Raw genomic sequence first — 18,764 nt, 5'->3', positions numbered from 1 at the left:
GCCAGCTATACTGTCATGAATCCCAATGGCTAGGGATAGCAAGGGACAAGCAAAGTAATACAAAATATCGGACGAGCTCTAGGGTGATGGAACCTGGGCTGACCGCTGCCCTACGCCTGACAAACGCAACTAGAGATAGCCAGGGAGCGTGCCTACGTTGGTTCTAGACGCCACGCACCAGCCTAAGAGCTAACTAGTACTGCAGAGAAAATAAGACCTCACTTGCCTCCAGAGGAATGAACCCCAAAAGGTATAGTTGCCCCCCCACATGTATTGACGGTGAAATGAGAGGAAGTCACACACATAGAGATGATATATATAGTTTCAGCAAATTGAGGCCCGCTGTAAACTAGAAAGCAGAACGATACAAAAGGGGTCTGAGCGGTCAGCAAAAAACCCTAATCAAAAAACCATCCTGAGATTACAAGAACCCATGTGCCAACTCATGGCACATGGGGAGAACCTCAGTCCACTAGAGCTACCAGCTAGCATAGAGACATAATAAGCAAGCTGGACAAAAAACCAACAACTGAAAATCAGCACTTAGCTTATCCTGAAAGATCTGGGAGCAGGTAGGCAGGAACCAAACAGAGCACATCTGAATACATAGATAGCCGGCAAGGGAATGACAGAAAGGCCAGGTAAAATAGGAAACACCCAGCCTCTGATGGACAGGTGGAAACCAAAGGCCGCAACCCACCAAAGTCACCCAGTACCAGCAGTAACCACCAGAGGGAGCCCACAAACAGAATCCACAACAGGATCCACCATTCACAATAGGTGATGTCACAGCTCACCTCCTCCTGTACAATGACTAATAACACCTCTATATACAGTAGATAACACAGGATCCACCATTCACAATAGGTGATATCACAGCTCACCTCCTCCTCCTGTACAATGACTGATAACACCTCTATATACAGTAGAAAACACAGGATCCAACATTCACAATAGGTGATGTCACAGCTCACCTCCTTCTCCTGTACAATGACTGATAACACCTCTATATACAGTAGATAACACAGGATCCACCATTCACAATAGGTGATGTCACAGCTCACCTCCTCCTCCTGTACAATGACTGATAACCCCTCTATATACAGTAGATAACACAGGATCAACCATTCACAATAGGTGATGTCACAGCTCACCTCCCCCTCCTGTATAATGACTGATAACACCTCTATATACAGTAGATAACACAAGATCCACCATTCACAATAGGTGATGTCACAGCTCACCTCCTCCTCCTGTACAATGACTGATAACACCTCTATATACCGTAGATAACACAGGATCCACCATTCACAATAGGTGATGTCACAGCTCACCTCCTCCTCCTCCTCCTGTACAATGACTGATAACACCTCTATATACCGTAGATAACACAGGATCAACCATTCACAATAGGTGATGTCACAGCTCACCTCCTCCTGTACAATGACCGATAACACCTCTATATACAGTAGATCACACAGGATCCACCATTCACAATAGGTGATGTCACAGCTCACCTCCTCCTCCTGTACAATGACTGATAACACCTCTATATACAGTAGATAACACAGGATCCACCATTCACAATAGGTGATGTCACAGCTCACCTCCTCCTCCTGTACAATGACTGATAACACCTCTATATACAGTAGATAACACAGGATCCACCATTCACAATAGGTGATGTCACAGCTCACCTCCTCCTCCTCCTGTACAATCACAGATAACACATTTATATACATTAGATAACACAGGATCCACCGTTTACTCCATTTTTGCTGCATATTTGCTCCATTTGTTTCTGCATATTTGCTTCATTTTCTGCTCCATTTTTGCTGTGTTTTCAGCTACGTTTTTATTCTCTCTTGCGCATGGTGATAAAGTTTAGTGTCCTTTCCCAGAAATAAAAATAATGCAACTTCCTTAGGTTTTTGCACCAGAAGTGACTCGCTGCAGTTTTCAAAAACGCATCAGTTTTCCAATTCGGTCAGGAAAATACCCAACGTGTGCAGGAGATTTCTGAAATCTCATTACTTTTGCTGGTACTGTAAAACGCAGCTTAAAATTTGCATTAAAAAAACGCAGCAAAAATGCAACGTGTGAACATAGCCTAATATAGTAGATGCAAAAATGAAGGCGGGTGCTCGGAGTCACAGTGGGCAGGCGGTCTCCCAGCACGGAGTCGCGCCTCCCATCTTATGCTGGGTCATTCTCTGACTGCAGGGGGTGACCTCGGTAACACACACTTTCCGGGACCCCCGGCCAACAAATTCCCGGTTCACAGGAACCCTCATGAGTAGAATGGCCTAACTCATAACGTCCTGTTAGCTAGTCATAAATCAGGATTATGAGCCATACAAGCTCTTGGGCCACCATCCTGGAAGTAATAGGTATCTTGGCAAAAGGGGAGCAGAAAACTGCAGAGGAACTTTCTGCATTGTTGTAAAAGGAGATTGAAATGTGCAAAGATGTTCTGGCTGATACTAACCACATAATATATCACATAATGTGCCTATAGGGCCGGGAAAACTGCTATTCCATGGGAAATTAAGAAAATGCAGAACATTCTTTCATTTGCAGTACCGCCTTTCACCATTGGGGGCGCTGAAACACTATTCATAAATGCAACATCGCCCCCTTGTCTTTATAATATGTGAGATTCAATTGCGACGCTAAAGTCACATGGGTGCAGCGGAGAGGAAACTTACACATGACCTATTGTTTAAATCAGTTTTTCTTGATTAATTTATTTTAAATTATTGGCATTTTTTATTGTCACATCATGATCTGTATTAAAATAAAATGTCATTCATCACACTGACCAAGAGAGCGGAGATCACACATGCTACTATAGATCCATAGAAGTGAATGCAGCGGAGATCACACATGTACACTCCAGCTACTATAGATCCATAGAAGTGAATGGAGCGGAGATCACACATGTACACTTCAGCTCCATAGATCCATAGAAGTGAATGGAGCGGAGATCACACATGTACACTTCAGCTCCATAGAAGTGAATAGAGCGGAGATCACACATGTACACTTCAGCTCCATAGATCCATAGAAGTGAATGGAGCGGAGATCACACGTACACTTCAGCTCCATAGATCCATAGAAGTGAATGGAGCGGAGATCACACATGTACACTTCAGCTCCATAGAAGTGAATGGAGCGGAGATCACACATGTACACTTCAGCTCCATAGAAGTGAATGGAGCGGAGATCACACATGTACACTTCAGCTCCATAGAAGTGAATGGAGCAGAGATCACACACGTACACTTCAGCTCCTATAGATCCATAGAAGTGAAGGTTTGGGGAAAGCCCTTAGGGTTTTCCTGAACTTTGCCTTGGCCAAATATCTTGACCAGGTCCACACTTGCAATAAAGTCAGCATTCTGCAGTTGCCATTAGGTGGCGCTCAGGAGTGAAATGTTTGTACGCACTTTCTATGGTTTTCAATTATAAACCCGTATGCAGTAAGCTCTTAAAGGGGACATTTTTTTCCTTAAATTGGTTTTCATTAAAAATTGTGCACCGTTCTCCTTCAATTGCTTCCGTGTTGCACTGTCTATTGTTGGCTGCAGAATGAGTTAAGGGGAAACCCATCAGTGAGCTCTCAGCAGGAGAGTTTATTACTTTTTCTGAGCTCCTCTCGGCCGATTTATGACCACAGACCGCATCATAGCTGAATAGATAGGCACGGAAATAGTCATGAAAGACTAGATCTTGATTAAAAAGTAGAAAAAGTGGGAGAAGTTGGCACGTAATGTCACATCGAGTCTAAATAGAAGACGGGATTAGAAAATGTGACCCAAGTGCTTCACCACTGTGACATTTTTAGCTTGTCCGGATTTCTGTGGGTGACTTCCTCATACAGAACGCAGGAACGCTCCCACGTATGGCAGAGATATCCGAGATGGCCGTCAGATGAATGTTCGGCCAACTGTCTAATATTGCCGTCCGGCCGCAGTCTCTTATTCCCAGGGGCTGCTGTCTGTGGGGTGTATAAGCGTCGGGCTCAGATTCTTACACACCCCCAAATGAAAATGGCAGCCCCCAGTGGCTAAAGTAAAAAAATTAATAAATAAAAAATAATTAATTAATGTTGTCCATTTAATTTTGCATTAAAAATAATTGATTATATAATCAATAATTATTAATGCAAAATAAAAAATTGCAGCACCTTCCCTTTTAAAGGGGTTGTCCAGTGTTGGAGTGACCTCACAGCTCTCTCACTGTCAGGATTCTCCACCATCGGCTCCGTGTTGGATTTATGTGATTTAGATATATGCAGTCGCATGCCGACTAGACTGTATTCAGACTCGCCCAATGCAAGTAACTGAGCGAGGTCAGACACGTCTAGTGGGAATGTGGCCGAGAGTATGCACATGACTGCTCGCTGCTGGCGCCGGCACAGGAGAATCCTGACAGTGTGCAAAGGGCTGCAGACCTGTACCCCAAGGCCGGACAGCCATCTTGGACGTCTCTCCCATACACAGGAGCTCTCGAGAAAGTGACCAACAGACATCTCTTCCGGCGGCTTATCTCGGGAAGAACCGAAATCCGATATCCCTGATCGACGTCTCCTCCAACAATCTCACGGTCGGTGCCCCCATACATGCTGAACCCATCGATATCGACATTAGTTTTAATATGTAATGGGGGGTTTCTTTTTAGCCAGGGTGGAGAGCAGCTACAAAAAGTGGGTGACATTGTGGAGGACCCAGCATCCTTGGAGGTCCATTTATTTCAGCAGACATCATGCATTACATTATTTCGCCTGTGGGGGGCGCTGCAGGAAAATAGAACACACCGGCAGATACAGATGATCACTGGAGATAATCCCACAAGGTGAATTTTCAATGGAAACTTATTATTATTACAACTTTATATAATCCTGAGCTTATTTTGAAGGTCCAGGTGATTGTCAGGTCGGACCAGAAACATCATTGCACTGTTGGCCCAATCTGTGCCCCCTCTGATGCTGCTATGTGGGGCAGTTTAGCCTCTGCAGCACAGGAGGAGTGCAGGGGAGACTAACCCCACGCCCCAGTGATCCCAGTCAGCTTCAGAGCAGTGCTTACAAGCTCTGGTGGAAAGAGCTTGTAAGCGCTGCACACTTTTATCCGCTGAGCAGAAGCCTAGACAACGAGCATTAAACTATAACATTTATTATAACTCCGTTCTTGAGAATAAAGAGGATTTTTAATGACAAGTAATTTGCAAAGATGTTACAAGACTTTGCAATTTTACCCACAAAAGAACATGAGAATAATCCTTTATTGATGGACCACAGAGTTAAAGAGCATCTGTCTGCAAATTTCCCGTAACAAACTGCATACAGTGTTATTTATATCTTGGACCTGATGAGGCCAGTGCAATTACTTTGGAAATCCACATAAGCATGGCTGTATAATCTTTTTTTTTTTTTAATTTTTGATTTTTTTTTTAGTTTGATGTTAAAATTGACATTTTAATATCTGGATTATCCAGCTGTTCTGATATAGATTTTCAGGGTAAGTACATCAGTCTTATCAGGTCTGAGAGATCTATTTAAAAATGCATGACATGCAATAAACTCTGAGGGGGTCTCAGTAGCTTAAAGGTGGTCGTCTCAGCAGATATAGCAGGCGCACACAATCCCTGGTGCTGGGGTGGGGGTGGGGCAAAAAGATCAAGTAAGTAGACCCCAGAGTCAGTGGCGGACCCCTGTGCCAGAACATTATATGGGCCCTTTGCAGTCCAATAGTTCTGCTATGACAGAAGCTCCTTGCTGCTTTTTCGGTGGTACCTCTTGGGCCCATGTGTACAGGCTGCACCGATGTCATGTCCGCCCCTGACCATTGTCATAAATGAGGTTTATTAAATGTAAGGGTTTCACATATCCCCAGACCAGACGGTGCGTCCAACATCTATAATATAATGCTGGGAGGATCACTCTGTCCGAAGCCTTTATAGACTGCGCAAGCGCAAGCGCCGGCGCAGTCTGGACCCCACAGAGTGACGCTCCCAGGAGATCACGGTATGCGTAAGCACTGAACGCACACCGCGATCTCCAACCGAGAAGCAGGGACGAGCCAGGAGGGTGAGTATATTTACCTGTCCCGTTCCACTGCTGCGCGCTGCTCCATCCTCCACCTCTTCTGCCTGCGACGTTCAGTTCAGAGGGCACGATGACGCGCTTAATGCGCGCCGCCCTCTGACTGAACAGTCACAGGCAGATGACCCCGGAAGACAGAGAGGCGCGCAGCAGTGGAACGGGGGACAGGTAAATATAACAAGTGCCGGGGGCCTGAGCTAGCGGCGACTCCAGCACCTGACCTCCACAGCGCACCGGTGTCCCCGCCTGCTCAGGCCCCCGGCACTCGGCGCCCAGCACAGCCGCCCGCACTCTCAGCACCACCCCGCACAGCCGCCCGCACTCACCACCGCCACGCACAGCCGCCCGCACTCGCCACCGCCACGCACAGCCGCCTGCACTCACCACCGCCACGCACAGCCGCCCGCACTCACCACCGCCACGCACAGCCGCCCGCACTCACCACCGCCACGCACAGCCGCCCGCACTCAGCACCGCCACGCACAGCCGCCCGCACTCAGCACCGCCACGCACAGCCGCCCGCACTCAGCACCGCCACGCACAGCCGCCCGCACTCAGCACCGCCACGCACAGCCGCCCGCACTCAGCACCGCCACGCACAGCCGCCCGCACTCAGCACCGCCACGCACAGCCGCCCGCACTCAGCACCGCCACGCACAGCCGCCCGCACTCAGCACCGCCACGCACAGCCGCCCGCACTCAGCACCGCCACGCACAGCCGCCCGCACTCACCACCGCCACGCACAGCCGCCCGCACTCACCACCGCCACGCACAGCCGCCCGCACTCAGCACCGCCACGCGCACTCAGCACCGCCACGCACAGCCGCCCGCACTCAGCACCGCCACGCACAGCCGCCCGCACTCAGCACGCCACGCACAGCCGCCCGCACTCAGCACCGCCACGCACAGCCGCCCGCACTCAGCACCGCCACGCACAGCCGCCCGCACTCAGCATCGCCACGCACAGCCGCCCGCACTCAGCACCGCCACACACAGCCGCCCGCACTCAGCACCGCCACGCACAGCCGCCCGCACTCACCACCGCCACGCACAGCCGCCCGCACTCAGCCCAGCAGCCCGCACTCAGCCCAGCAGCCCGCACTCAGCACAGCCGCCCGCACTCAGCACAGCCACGCACTGCCTCCCGCACTCAGCACAGCCTCCCGCACTCAGCACAGCCGCCGACACTCAGCACAGCCGCCGGCACTCAGCACAGCCGCCGGCACTCAGCACAGCCGCCGGCACTCAGCACAGCCGCCCGCACTCAGCACAGCCGCCCGCACTCAGCACTGCCACGCACAGCCGCGCGCACTCAGCCCAGCAGCCCGCACTCAGCACAGCCGCCCGCACTCAGCACAGCCACGCACCGCCTCCCGCACTCAGCACAGCCTCCCGCACTCAGCACAGCCGCCGGCACTCAGCACAGCCGCCGGCACTCAGCACAGCCGCCGGCACTCGGCACAGCCGCCGGCACTCGGCACAGCCGCCCGCACTCGGCACAGCCGCCCGCACTCGGCACAGCCGCCCGCACTCGGCACAGCCGCCCACACTCGGCACAGCCACGGACAGCGCACGCACTCAGCACAGCCGCCTGCACTCAGCACAGCCACACACAGCCGCCGGCACTCAGCACAGCCGCCGGCACTCAGCACAGCCGCCGGCACTCAGCACAGCCATGCACAGCCGCCTGCACTCAGCACAGCCACACACAGCCGCCCGCACTCAGCACAGCCGCCGGCACTCAGCACAGCCGCCGGCACTCAGCACAGCCATGCACAGCCGCCCGCACTCAGCACAGCCGCCCGCACTCAGCACAGCCGCCGGCACTCAGCACAGCCATGCACAGCCGCCCGCACTCAGCACAGCCGCCCGCACTCAGCACAGCCGCCCGCACTCAGCACAGCCACACTCGGTCAGTAGAGCCGGAGAGAGAAAGATGAGAGCAACATATGGCAGAATGGAAACAGGAACAGGCAGAATGGGTGCAGCACATTACAACAGAATGGAGGCACAGGATGGGAGCAGCACATGACAGAATGGGGGCGCACGATGGCAGCAGCACATGACAGAATGGGGGTGCACACATGACAGGATGGGGGTGCAGGATGGGAGCACATGACTGGATGGGGCGCAGGATGGGAGCACATGACAGAATGGGAGCAGCACATGACAGAATGGGGGCACAGGATGGGAGCAGCACATGACAGAATGGGGGCACAGGATGGGAGCAGCACATGACAGAATGGGGGCACAGGATGGGAGCAGCACATGACAGAATGAGGGCGCACACACATGACAGGATGGGGCGCAGGATGGAGCAGCACATAATAGGATGGGGGCGCAGGATGGAACAGCACATGACAGGATGGGGGCGCAGGATGGGTGCACATGACAGGATGGGAGCACCACATGACAGGATGAGGGCGCAGGATGGAGCAGCACATGACAGGATGGGAGAGCAAGATGGGAGCAGCACATACCAGGATGGAGACCATATACCAATATAAATGCTCGCCACCCGGGCGTAGAACGGGTTCAATAGCTAGTTACTCATAACCGTAGTCGCTGCTGACGTGTCCTCGTGACCGGTGGCTGCTTGGCTACTGGAAAGGCTGACTTTGCTGTCATTGGGTCTTTTTTTGTATGTTATGACATCCTGCCATTAAACCACCTGCATTAAGACCCATGGTCTCCTAGCATCGCTCCATATCCTTCTGCATCCCCCTAAGGAACTCATTTCTTTTTTTGCCATCACTAAAACACAAAGCAGAGTTTGCCATCTAGTGGCCAATAATATGAACTGCACATGTGTATCTATAACTAAAGTACCTATGAAATTAATAATCTGATGCTTAGATGATGTGTTCCCACTAGTGGGTAGGATTTTCATTAGTCAGAAAATAAAAGTATATACAATTGTAAAATCATTATGTGTAACTGCTGAAATTACAAATACAGTTTTTGGATCCACTTCTGGCTTTGGTGTTAAAAAAAAAAACCCCTGCAGATGTTATTAAAAACTGTGTTCATTTAGGCAGAAAAATGAAAACCAACAAACTTTGGACTATAAGTACAATATGGTGGCTCAGTGGCTAGTAAGTGGCTCAGTAGTTAGTAGGTGGCTCAGTGGTTAGCTGCTCTGGGGTCCTGGGTTCAAATCCCACCAAGGACAAAATCTGCAAAGAGTTTGTATGTTCTCACCAGGTTCGCACGACTTTCCTCCATTTGTCTCACAGATTGCAAAGACATACTAATAGGGAATATGGATTAGGGGCCCCAATGGGGACAGAGAAGGTGATGTCTGTACAGCGCTACGGAATATGATGGTGCTATATAAAGAAAAGCAGAATAAATACACTCTCATGACTATTCTGCATCGTGTCTGCCACAAGTCACATCCATATGAGCTAATAGACAATCCATAGTCACAATATGTCAGAGGCAATCGATGCATGGGTTGCAACCGTCTAACAGCCATGAATCATGAAGCCGCGGGGACTCGTATATATTAGTCAAGCACGCCCAAGATACTTGGATAGCACCCGAGCATGCTCAGATAACACCTTATCCCAGCACGTTCGCTCATCACTACGGGGAAGCCATTGAACAATGGCAGGAGCGATGCAGGTTTGCATGAGACGGAAAGAAAGTTCCTGCACCTGTAATGCTGGCAGAATGCTGGAAAGGAAAAAATGCATGGCAAATTACAAAGCAAATAATCTGGACATATTAGAATGAAATATACACTTCCAAAAGCAGTTTCATCTTGTGGGGGATGAGGACAGCAAGACCATTATTTTCTACAGGCAGTAAATCCTCAAATATCACTGTAATCTCCAGGGCACGGGGGCGATAGTTACGCCCCTGTTTTCTAGTACATATATGGATATAATTCGGATGATGCTACCTTTTCTGTAAGTTTTGCCTTCTCCTTAGTATTTCCCTGTGTGTAGCCCCAGATGACATAATGGTCTGATTTATTATGGGAAGATGTTCTTCTAATTGGCGGCCGGTGGGGGGGGTTGTTCATCCTGTCAATGAAGTTTTGGATGGTAGGAAAATTCCGCCATATAATAGGGCGCAGACGTGGATAATGGCGCTATAACAGTGCTCTCCGCTTTTACTGCCACACGTGGAATTCATTGCCAGTGATACAGGTAGATCAATCCAATGTAGGGCGGTGCCACAGTGACACACGCTGGACAGTAGTGGAACTGCAGGACACCATTGGATCAGTAGAGGGTGAATGTAGAGGAATGGGATCACACTCCAATCACCCAGGACTGACGCGATTTGTCCTCCTAGTTCCTCATCGTGATCAATTGGGTGATGGCCGCCTCTTTACTAAAGCTAAACCAGCACTTCAGGAATATGATACAGTAGTAGAGAGGATCAGATCAGCTGCTGCCAGTCCTACAATCAGCTTCTCTGCCCTCTATCATCTTACCTCCAGGCCTCAGGCGCTGCTCATCTTCACTAGGCCCAGCATTAAGAAGGATTTTCCACCTTTGGAGATTTTTTTAATTAACTTAATTACTTGTATTTGGAGCTTCTGCCGTTGGGTCTCTTTACACATTTTGTACCTCTTTGTTTCGATGCAAGTCACCACTTTGATGTGGTCGGTCTCAGAACGAGCTCACTGACAGATTCTTAACATTTACATTTAAAAGGAATCCGTCAGTATATTTTTGCTATATGATCTGAGAGCAGCATGATGTAGGGGCAGAGACCCTGATTCCAGCGATGTGTCACTTGCTGGTCTGCTTTCTGTCATTTCAATATAATCACTGTAAATCTAGCAGTTCTCTGAATGCTGAGCTCTGTATAACCCCACCCACACCACTGATTGGCTGTTTTCTGTGTACACTGTGCATAGGCAGAAAGCTGCTAATCAGTAGTGAGGGTGGGATGAACCATAGAGCAGGGGGACTAATGGGGCCCCACTTTGAAGGTGTGCCCAGGGCCCCACTTTGTCTAAAACCGACCCAGACTACATGGCATCAGGTTTACTAGTCCTTTAGTGATAATCTCTTGCCGATAAAACACTGATTTTATTGAAACAGCAACACACAGCCTAGTAAGTGATACATCACTGGAATCAAGATCTCTGCTCCTACATCATGCGGCTCTCAGATTACATTGCATTGCAAAAACCTGCTGACAGATTCTATGAGAAACATGGAGGACAGAGAAGGCGATCAGAGGATCGGGGGCGGTGGGAGAGGTAATGGGAGCACTGGCCAGAGGAAAGTAGAAGGGGTTTTTTTAACCAGTTCCTGGCTCTCCGAATCCAGCAAAATTGTATCCAGATTGTGCAGAAATCAGATCATGGAAAGAAACTGATTCCAAATCATTCAGGATATTTGTCAACAATCTGATTTGCTGAGAATCAATTAATTCATCTCTGTTAGAAAGCGATTGATGATCTGAGCATCGGCGCAAGTATCCGGCACTGACATAAGAGGAGAAGAAATCTCAGGGGTTAATATATGCATTATGCATGGTGCGGTTCACACTGGCGCCCCCCTGTGGACTTTGTATGACTTGTCATGAGCAAAGTTTTGTTTCCTTTTCTTTATTCTCAATAACTCCCCTTGGTGTCTATCACATAATCGTTTAGTAGTTATTTTGATTTCCAGATTTTTTATTTTGTTTTGCAGTGCAGCAAAACTTGCGATGAAGGATTCCGCTACCGCAAAGTGTTCTGCGCCAGTGAAGAGAAGAAGGAAGTTCCGCCCTTACATTGTGATGACACTGACCGACCGTCCGACGTGGACAGCTGCAACCTACAGTCCTGTGAATACATCTGGATAACCGGGGAGTGGTCTCAGGTACTAGCAGGGGCATCACTTAAAGGGAACCTATCGCATTAAACACGACGTCTAGTCTGGGGGCAGCATGATACAGAGCAGGAGGAGCTGAACAGATCAATATATATATCTGTGGGGGGAAATGGTCTGACTATTAATTTAAGCATTTAAACTTACTCCTTCTGGTGGTAGTCCAGTAGGCGGTGCTACTTAGTCCAGTAGGCGGTGCTACTTAGTCCAGTAGGCGGTGCTACTTAGTCCAGTAGGGGGTGCTACTTAGTCCAGTAGGCGGTGTTGCATAGTCCAGTAGGCGGTGCTAATTAGTCCAGTAGGCGGTGCTACATAGTCCAGTAGGCGGTGCTACATAGTCCAGTAGGCGCTGCTACTTAGTCCAGTAGGCGCTGCTACTTAGTCCAGTAGGCGGTATACTTAGTCCAGTAAGCGGTGCTACTTAGTGACTGACAGTGAAGGCTGCCAATCACTGACAAGGACCTCCCACTGGACTCCTAAGCCCAGATTAAGAGTTAAATGAATGAATTACTAGTTACATGAAATCTTTTCTTGCAGAGATATATATATATATATAATTAGATGGTGGCCCGATTCTAACGCATCGGGTATTCTAGAATATGTATGTATGTATATATATATATATATATAGCAGCCACATAGCATATAGTAGAGGCCACGTAGCACAGACAGCCACGTAGTATATAGCACAGCCATGTAGTATATAGGAGCCACGTAGTATATAACACAGCCATGTAGTATATAACACAGCCCACGCAGTATATAACACTGCACACGTAGTATATAACAGCCCACGCAGTATATAACATTGCACACGTAGTATATATATAATTAGATGGTGGCCCGATTCTAACGCATCGGGTATTCTAGAATATGTATGTATGTATATATATATATATAGCAGCCACATAGCATATAGTAGAGGCCACGTAGCACAGACAGCCACGTAGTATATAGCACAGCCATGTAGTATATAGGAGCCACGTAGTATATAACACAGCCATGTAGTATATAACACAGCCCACGCAGTATATAACACTGCACACGTAGTATATAACAGCCCACGCAGTATATAACATTGCACACGTAGTATATAACACTGCCCACATAGTATATAACACTGCCCACGTAGTATATAACACTGCCCACGTAGTATATAACACTGCCCACGTAGTATATAACACTGCCCACGCAGTATATAACACTGCCCACGTAGTATATAACACTGCCCACGTAGTATATAACACTGCCCACGCAGTATATAACACTGCCCACGCAGTATATAACACTGCCCACGTAGTATATAACACTGCCCACGCAGTATATAACACTGCCCACGTAGTATATAACACTGCCCACGTAGTATATAACACTGCCCACGCAGTATATAACATTGCCCACGTAGTATATAACACTGCCCACGTAGTATATAACACTGCCTACGTAGTATATAACACTGCCCACGCAGTATATAACACTGCCCACGTAGTATATAACACTGCCCACGCAGTATATAACATTGCCCACGTAGTATATAACACTGCCCACGTAGTATATAACACTGCCTACGTAGTATATAACACTGCCTACGTAGTATATAACACTGCCCACGCAGTATATAACACTGCCCACGTAGTATATAACACGGCCCACGCAGTATATAACACTGCCCACGTAGTATATAACACTGCCCACGCAGTATATAACATTGCCCACGTAGTATATAACACTGCCCACGTAGTATATAACACTGCCTACGTAGTATATAACACTGCCTACGTAGTATATAACACTGCCCACGCAGTATATAACACTGCCCACGCAGTATATAACACTGCCCACGCAGTATATAACACTGCCCACGTAGTATATAACACTGCCCACGTAGTATATAACACTGCCCACGTAGTATATAACACTGCCCACGCAGTATATAACACTGCCCACGCAGTATATAACACTGCCCACGTAGTATATAACACTGCCCACGTAGTATATAACACTGCCCACGTAGTATATAACACTGCCCACGTAGTATATAACACTGCCCACGCAGTATATAACACTGCCCACGTAGTATATAACACTGCCCACGTAGTATATAACACTGCCCACGCAGTATATAACACTGCCCACGTAGTATATAACACTGCCCACGTAGTATTTAACAATGCCCACGTAGTATATAACACTGCCCACGTAGTATTTAACAATGCCCACGTAGTATATAACACTGCCCACGTAGTATATAACACTGCCCACGTAGTATATAACACTGCCCACGTAGTATATAACACTGCCCACGTAGTATATAACACTGCCCACGTAGTATATAACACTGCCTACGTAGTATATAACACTGCCCACGCAGTATATAACACTGCCCACGTAGTATATAACACTGCCCACGTAGTATTTAACATTGCCCACGTAGTATATAACACTGCCCACGTAGTATATAACACTGCCCACGTAGTATATAACACTGCCCACGTAGTATATAACACTGCCCACGTAGTATATAACACTGCCCACGTAGTATATAACACTGCCCACGTAGTATATAACACTGCCCACGTAGTATATAACACTGCCCACGTAGTATATAACACTGCCCACGCAGTATATAACACTGCCCACGTAGTATTTAACATTGCCCATGTAGTATATAACACTGCCCACGTAGTATATAACACAGGCCACACAGTATATAACACTGCCCACGTAGTATATAGCAGCCTCGCAGTATATAACACAGCCCAAGTACTATATAGCACGGTGGGCACCGTATCCCTGTTAAAAGAAGAATGAAAATAAAAAATAGTTATATACTCACCCTCCGGCATCCAGCGAAGCTGTCCCTATGCGTGCGATGCGGCCGCCAGCTTCCGTTCCCAGCGATGCATTGCGAAATTACCCAGATGACTTAGCTGTCTCGCGAGACCGCTACTTCATCATCTTGCAAGACCGCATTGCATGGCCTGGAGCGTCACGATAAGCGGGTAAGGCGCCGGAAGGTGAGTATATAATGATTTTTGTTTCTTATTTTTAACATTAGATCTTGTTACTATTGATGCTGCATAGGCAGCATCAATAGTAAAAAGTTGGTCACACAGGGTTAATAGCAGCGTTAACGGAGTGAGTTACACCTTGGCATAACGCGGTGCAACGCAGCCATTAACCCTGTGTGAGCGCTGACTGGAGGGGAGTATGGATGGGGCACTGACAGAGAGTAGGAAGGGGCGAATTCGCGGCCGGACTGTGCCCGTCGCTGACTGGTGGCGGCTGGAGCAGGATTTCCATGACAGACAGACAGACAGATGGAAGTGCCCCTTAGAAGATTATATATATATATATAGATAGATCAATCTGCTCAGCTTCTTCTGCTCTATGACATCCTGCCTGCAGACTAGACTCCATATTTAATGTGACAGGTTCCCTTTAATGCTTCGATATCCTACGATTTACGCAGAATCTTACGATATCGCTCTGCACAGTCTTAGTAATTACTTGTACTTCCCATAACAGTAACTAGTGTAAAGCACCGTGAACGCGTGTTGTTCCTCTCTTATTCCTCCTGGAAATGTGTGAATAAATTGACAACTGGGTGTCACCATTCCTTCTGCGGGTCCTTACACAGTACTGTCACTATAAATTGGACGGTGTCAGAGCGTGTAGGGACACATCTCACTAATAAAGGGCACATTGTTAATTTCCAGGAGGAGTAACTGAGGAGACCTTTCAGTCTGCAGTCCCATTTCTCTCTGATAGAAATCCTTTTGCTTTCCCAGTGTTCGGTGACGTGTGGGACGGGCTACCGGCAGCGGCTCGTGTCCTGCAGCGAGGTGTACTCAGCAAAGGACCATTACGAGTACGGCTACCAAAGCTCTGCCAACTGCCCGGGGACCCAACCCAACACCGTGCAGAGCTGCGTTTTAGGAGAATGCCCCGTTATGGCTTCATGGAGGGTCGGCAACTGGGGCAAGGTGAGGACACGGATAAAAGAGGGGTCGAAGTTATCAAAGCAGGTCCATCCATATTGGGACGGGGTGCAGACATCCAAGACACATGGTGCTCCGCTCATTCTTCATTCTCACCCCCTGTCCTGTTATGTCCGCAGTGCTCCGTTACCTGCGGAGCTGGATCTGTGCAGCGTTCTGTGCAGTGCTTAACCAACGACGACATGCCCAGCAACATGTGCCCGATGGACACCAGACCCGAGGAGAAGAGGCCGTGCTACAACCCTCACGACTGTAAGCAGACAGTGAATGACGTCCATCCTTCTGTTTCTGATTGTCTGGAGCCACCACTAGGGGGAGCTCTCGAGTATAATGTGTGACTGTGTGCAGACAGCTCCACCTAGTGGTGACACAATTTAATTTTTCTATTATGTACGGTTCTGACTTGACGCTCTGCATCAAAAAAAAAATTGAGGGTCCAGAATCTCAAATACCAAAAATCATCCATCATATAAAGTGTACACGGTCCTATAATCCAGGACTGAGAAACTGATGACCTATCCTTAACATAGGCCATCAATAGTCAGTCAGTGGGGGTCCAGCACTGTCACCCCCAATGATAAGGAATTACTAAGTCCGGTGGCTGCCAGAAGACCGCAGTGTATGGAGCCAGAACACGGCAGCCCCGTACTCAGTCTAGTGGCCATTCTCAGGTACTGCAGCACAGTATGGGAGCCGAGCTGCAGAACTGTGGCATCATAAGGCATAGTAGTGGAGACCACCAGCTGGCTTAGGGAGACTGATAGGTGCCACAGTGCTCTCTGGGAACAAATCTATGCAAATTAGCTCTCCTGCAAGAGACACATGGCTCACTACTGCCGTCTAGTGGAGGTAGTTACCCTATGAGACAATGTTTCACCATTTTCACAAGTTTCCAGACCCCACAGAATGAGCAGGAACTGAAATACAGAGTAATGTATCTAACACTAGTGACTAAAGATGAACAAATAAATGTGTAGGCCCCTGGTCCAGCGCCCCTGGACGGAGCCCTGCAGGCCGCTGCCCACTACCGCCATCTACTGCTCCTCTATAGATTGGTATGGTGCAACATAGCATTCCTAGAATAAAACAATTCATCTATTTTTTAGGCGATTTACCACAAAATTGTCTAGAAGTGAAAAGACTCCGGAGCGTCAGCGAAGACGGCGAACACTATATAACTGTGCAAGAAAAAATCATAAAGGTGACTCCATCTATCAGGCAGCGCCGCTCACCGCGCTCTGCGCTCTCCATTATTTATAGCCGGCCGCGGGCGCGCTCACACCAGTAACGATTGGTTTTCTCTCAGGTTTATTGTTCCGGGATGCAGTCAGACAGCCCTAAGGAGTATGTGACTCTCTTAAGTGATGAGGCAGAAAATTACTCCGAGGTGTTCGGGTACAGGTAGGAGAGAAATATCGTATTGTGCGTCGTACCGGGGGGCTGGGGCCTTGTCACTTTTTAGTTTCTGGATGGGGAATTATATTTTATAGCTTCAGCTATTCACAGGACTAGTAAGAAGAATAACACTCAGATGGAGCCACATCTCCAGCCGCTATGACATCCCCAGCAGCCATGACATCCCCATCAGCCATGACATCCCTAGCCGCCATGACATCCCCACCAGCCATGACATCCCCACCAGCCATGACATCCCCACCAGCCATGACATCCCCAGCCGCCATGACATCCCCATCAGCCATGACATCCCCACCAGCCATGACATCCCCATCAGCCATGACATCCCCACCAGCCATGACATCCCCATCAGCCATGACATCCCCAGCCGCCATGACATCCCCATCAGCCATGACATCCCCACCAGCCATGACATCCCCACCAGCCATGACATCCCCATCAGCCATGACATCCCCATCAGCCATGACATCCCCAGCCGCCATGACATCCCCAGCCGCCATGACATCCCCATCAGCCATGACATCCCCACCAGCCATGACATCCCCATCAGCCATGACATCCCCATCAGCCATGACATCCCCAGCCGCCATGACATCCCCAGCCGCCATGACATCCCCAGCCGCCATGACATCCCCATCAGCCATGACATCCCCACCAGCCATGACATCCCCAGCCGCCATGACATCCCCACCAGCCATGACATCCCCACCAGCCATGACATCCCCACCAGCCATGACATCCCCAGCCGCCATGACATCCCCAACCGCCATGACATCCCCAGCCGCCATGACATCCCCAGCCGCCATGACATCCCCGCCAGCCATGACATCCCCGCCAGCCATGACATCCCCGCCAGACATGACATCCCTGCCAGACATGACATCCCCGCCAGACATGACATCCCCACCAACCATGACATCCTCAGCTGCCATGACATCCCCAACCACCATGACATCCCCACCAGCCATGACATCCCCACCAGCCATGACATCCCCACCAGCCATGACATCCCCGCCAGCCATGACATCCCTGCCAGACATGACATCCCCGCCAGACATGACATCCCCAACCACCATGACATCCCCACCAGCCATGACATTCCCACATTCACACCAGTCACTACTTTCCTAGTTGGAGAGATTGATGCAAAATTTATCAGGCCTCATTCAGACGTCCATTTATACGTTCTCATACGTGAAAAAAAAGCCCATTTTTCATCCGTGCTTGGTCCGTTTTGCCATCAGTATACCAGAAAAAAGTTGCAAATCTTTTCCGACTCATTAACGTTAAAAGCGGATCACATACGGGGGGGTAACATCAGGACCCTCAGACTGTCGGGGGTGATTTTTATCCATGACTGGGATCAAAAAATGGAAAATCATACCCGAGAACGCCCCCAA

At 48.9% G+C, this 18,764-nt stretch overlaps 1 protein-coding gene across 2 annotated transcripts in view; it reads left to right on the top strand.

Moving 5' to 3' along the window:
* ADAMTS9 (ADAM metallopeptidase with thrombospondin type 1 motif 9) overlaps window positions 1-18,764 on the top strand; it is a 218,896-nt gene that overhangs the window by 191,560 nt on the left and 8,572 nt on the right. For both annotated transcript variants that reach the window (XM_077275942.1, XM_077275943.1), the window contains 5 exons: window positions 11,768-11,938; window positions 15,739-15,933; window positions 16,068-16,200; window positions 17,055-17,149; window positions 17,255-17,349. In XM_077275942.1, coding sequence (XP_077132057.1) covers window positions 11,768-11,938; window positions 15,739-15,933; window positions 16,068-16,200; window positions 17,055-17,149; window positions 17,255-17,349 — 689 coding nt within the window. The remainder of the gene's footprint in view (window positions 1-11,767; window positions 11,939-15,738; window positions 15,934-16,067; window positions 16,201-17,054; window positions 17,150-17,254; window positions 17,350-18,764) is intronic.

Source organism: Ranitomeya variabilis, chromosome 8, assembly GCF_051348905.1.
Source record: "Ranitomeya variabilis isolate aRanVar5 chromosome 8, aRanVar5.hap1, whole genome shotgun sequence".
NCBI lineage: Eukaryota > Metazoa > Chordata > Amphibia > Anura > Dendrobatidae > Ranitomeya > Ranitomeya variabilis.
Note: the sequence above shows the minus strand (reverse complement) of the source record. Positions and strands in the feature narration are given on the sequence as shown.